Below are 2,620 nucleotides of genomic sequence, written 5' to 3'. Positions count from 1 at the left end.
AGGAGTTGGCGGCTACAGTGAGCTATGATCATGCAGCTGAGTTCCAGCCTGGGACACAGAGCCAGACCCTGTGTCTAAAAAAAGAAACACAAATAAACAAACATTATAATAAACAAGAGTGCTTAGTGTTCACATGCATGAAAAGCATTTTGGTTGTGTTGATCAAGGGCCATAAATAGGATTCATGCTGTTTGATCCTGTTGCTAAGCTTCTGAGAATTTAGCTTAACAAATCAGCCAAACTAAGGAAGAAATTTTATGCACAGAAATGTTCACCACAGTCATATAGTTCATTATGAAAAATGGAAGATAGTGAAATGTTCAACACAGGGGGAATAATTAAACAATTCATTACATGTCCATAAGATGGAATATGCTGTAGCTACTTAAAAATTAGGCTCATGCCAAACCTGTAATAACTTGGGACGTGCTTATGGTAAAACGCACAAAGGATAGACTTGCGTTCCTTTTGGTTTCTGGAATTTGCTAGTCCCTGGGCCCTGTTGCATGTTATTCTCTCTGCCCAGAACACGCCACGTGTGCCCTCCCTGGCCGCCTGCCTTTGCAACTCTTTGCTCGGTCCCGCGCATCTAGACTTATTTTCTGGGTCTGACTCTGCAGGTAAGGTTGGTAGCCCCGTTACTTGGCTCCACAGCAGGCCAGTCTCATCCTGAGTCCCATCCATAGCCCGTGCCTTCGTAGGTGCTGTCTCTCCATCTGCCAGCCTTATGAGAGCAGATTCCAGCTCTGTGCCTGGTTCCTGCTGGCTCCTGGGGGCCCTGGCCCGGCCTGGGCTTGGAGCTGGGCTTGTCAGCTAATGGCCGCTGCAGAGTGAGTGGATGTGTGTGGTCTGATCCCAACCGCGGAAAACAGGAAAAAGAGGGGGGATGCGCCAGAATGTCCCCTGGAAGTTGTGCTGGAGAAGTGGGAGGTTTTCAGTCTTTGCGCTATATTTTAAAATGTGTCTAAGCTGATCGTTGTCCTACTTAATAATACATCGAGTCATTCCTGTGCTACAAATGACCCAGTTTCTTCAGCAAATGATTGACATTCAGAAGGGAGGCGGGGCGGTGCGGATGTCAACAGAGACTTCGCAGCCGTGAGGCAGGCGTGCTGTGGGGGCCGGGATGGGTCCCGGTTCAGACCTTCCCACTACAGGACGACGTTTGTGAGACAGTCAAGCAGAGCTGAATGGGGCCTTGGCACTGACTGATAGGCGGGAACTCACATGAATCGGGTTAGTTGGGATCATGGGTTGTGGTTATGTATGTTTAGACAGTCTACCAGTTAGTGCGATGTACCGAAGTATTCATCAGTGGAATAATATGATGCTGGGGGTTTGCTTTAAAGTACCTCGGCGAAAAAGAGAGGGCAAAATAGGTGACATGAAAATGGCGAAGTTTTGAACGACTGAAGCTGGGTGATGCATCTGGGGGGACGTTTTTATGTCATTCCTTCACTTTGAAAAATTTGAAAGTTTTGTGTTAAACAGTAAAAAGAAAAAAAATCCTCTTGGCTTTTCTCCAAGAATCCTGAACACTTGCCTTTGCCTTTCAGAGTGACCGGCTCCTCATCAAAGGTGGACGGATCATCAACGATGACCAATCCCTTTACGCCGATGTCTACCTGGAAGATGGGCTTATCAAGTGGGTTGAACAAGAGGCCTGCTGAGAGATCCGTCTCCCTAGGCTGCTGGCCTTAGCTGGAACGGAAGGCTGGTGTTCCGCCCCGGTGGACCGTGTTCCCGTGTGTCGGGGCGGAGACCTCGCAGAGATCTGGGGGGGTTCTCACTGCAGGTGGAGAGAGGCTGGCGTTGACGGAGGGCCCCCTGTGCCAGGCTCGCCAGCACCCGGCAGGGGCAGCTCCTGTCGCGGAATGCTCACACTCAGGCTGCGACATGCAGTTCCGGTCCCTGCTTCATGGTCACGGGAGTGGTGGGCCAGGCGAAGGAGCTGACCTCCCGTGGCAGGGCGTGTTAGGGGTCGGGCTCGAATGCGGCCTAGAACATCTGGCTGAATTCATGTCTCTTTCTCCACCTGCCCACACTTGCTGGAATTGGGTTAAGGGGTCCACGAGAGAGAGGAAGAGTGCGTGGCTTCCTGCATAGCCTTAGTACTTAAGAGAAAGATCTAGGGCTTCCTTTTCTTCCTTCCTGTCGGCGCCCTCTTCGGCCCTGCTGATGACAGCCCGGGTGTCTGAGTCTGCTCCGGCTGCCGTAACAAAATGCCGTGGGCTGGGTGGTTCAAACAACAGTTTATTTCTGACGTTTCTGAAGGCAGGACATCCTGGATCTAGGCGAGCTCCGGGCCGGTGTCTCCTGAGGCCTCTCTCCTTGCCGGCTTGCAGGCGGCCGCCTGCCTGCTGGGTCTCCATGCCGCCCTCTCTGCGTGCACACACATCCCTGGTGTCTCTCTCTCTTCTTCAAGGGACACCAGTCCTGTCGGGTGAGGGCCCCACGCTTGTGACCTCGTTTAACCTTCACGGCCTCTCTAAAGGTCCTAGCTCCGAAGACAGCCACCCGGGGGGTGGGCGGGCTGGGGCTTCCGTGTGAATTTGGGTTTCCCGATCCAGCGTGAAACACAAGGCCGTGGTTTGTAGGTTGCTGCCACGTGTTGCGGGCT

At 52.4% G+C, this 2,620-nt stretch overlaps 1 protein-coding gene across 2 annotated transcripts in view; it reads left to right on the top strand.

The window, feature by feature from the left end:
• Positions 1-1,242: 1,242 nt before the first annotated feature.
• CRMP1 (collapsin response mediator protein 1) overlaps positions 1,243-2,620 on the top strand; it is a 52,122-nt gene continuing 50,744 nt past the window's right edge. The window contains exon 1 of one of the 2 annotated variants that reach the window (XM_021716746.1): positions 1,243-1,645. In XM_021716746.1, coding sequence (XP_021572421.1) covers positions 1,597-1,645 — 49 coding nt within the window. In that variant the 5' untranslated portion in view covers positions 1,243-1,596. The remainder of the gene's footprint in view (positions 1,646-2,620) is intronic. The other variant, XM_008066377.2, reaches the window with a different exon arrangement.

The sequence above is a fragment of the Carlito syrichta genome, unplaced genomic scaffold (assembly GCF_000164805.1).
Source record: "Carlito syrichta isolate Samal-C Ts95f unplaced genomic scaffold, Tarsius_syrichta-2.0.1 Scaffold308898, whole genome shotgun sequence".
NCBI classification, from domain to species: domain Eukaryota; kingdom Metazoa; phylum Chordata; class Mammalia; order Primates; family Tarsiidae; genus Carlito; species Carlito syrichta.
This window is presented reverse-complemented; position numbering and strand designations above follow the sequence as displayed.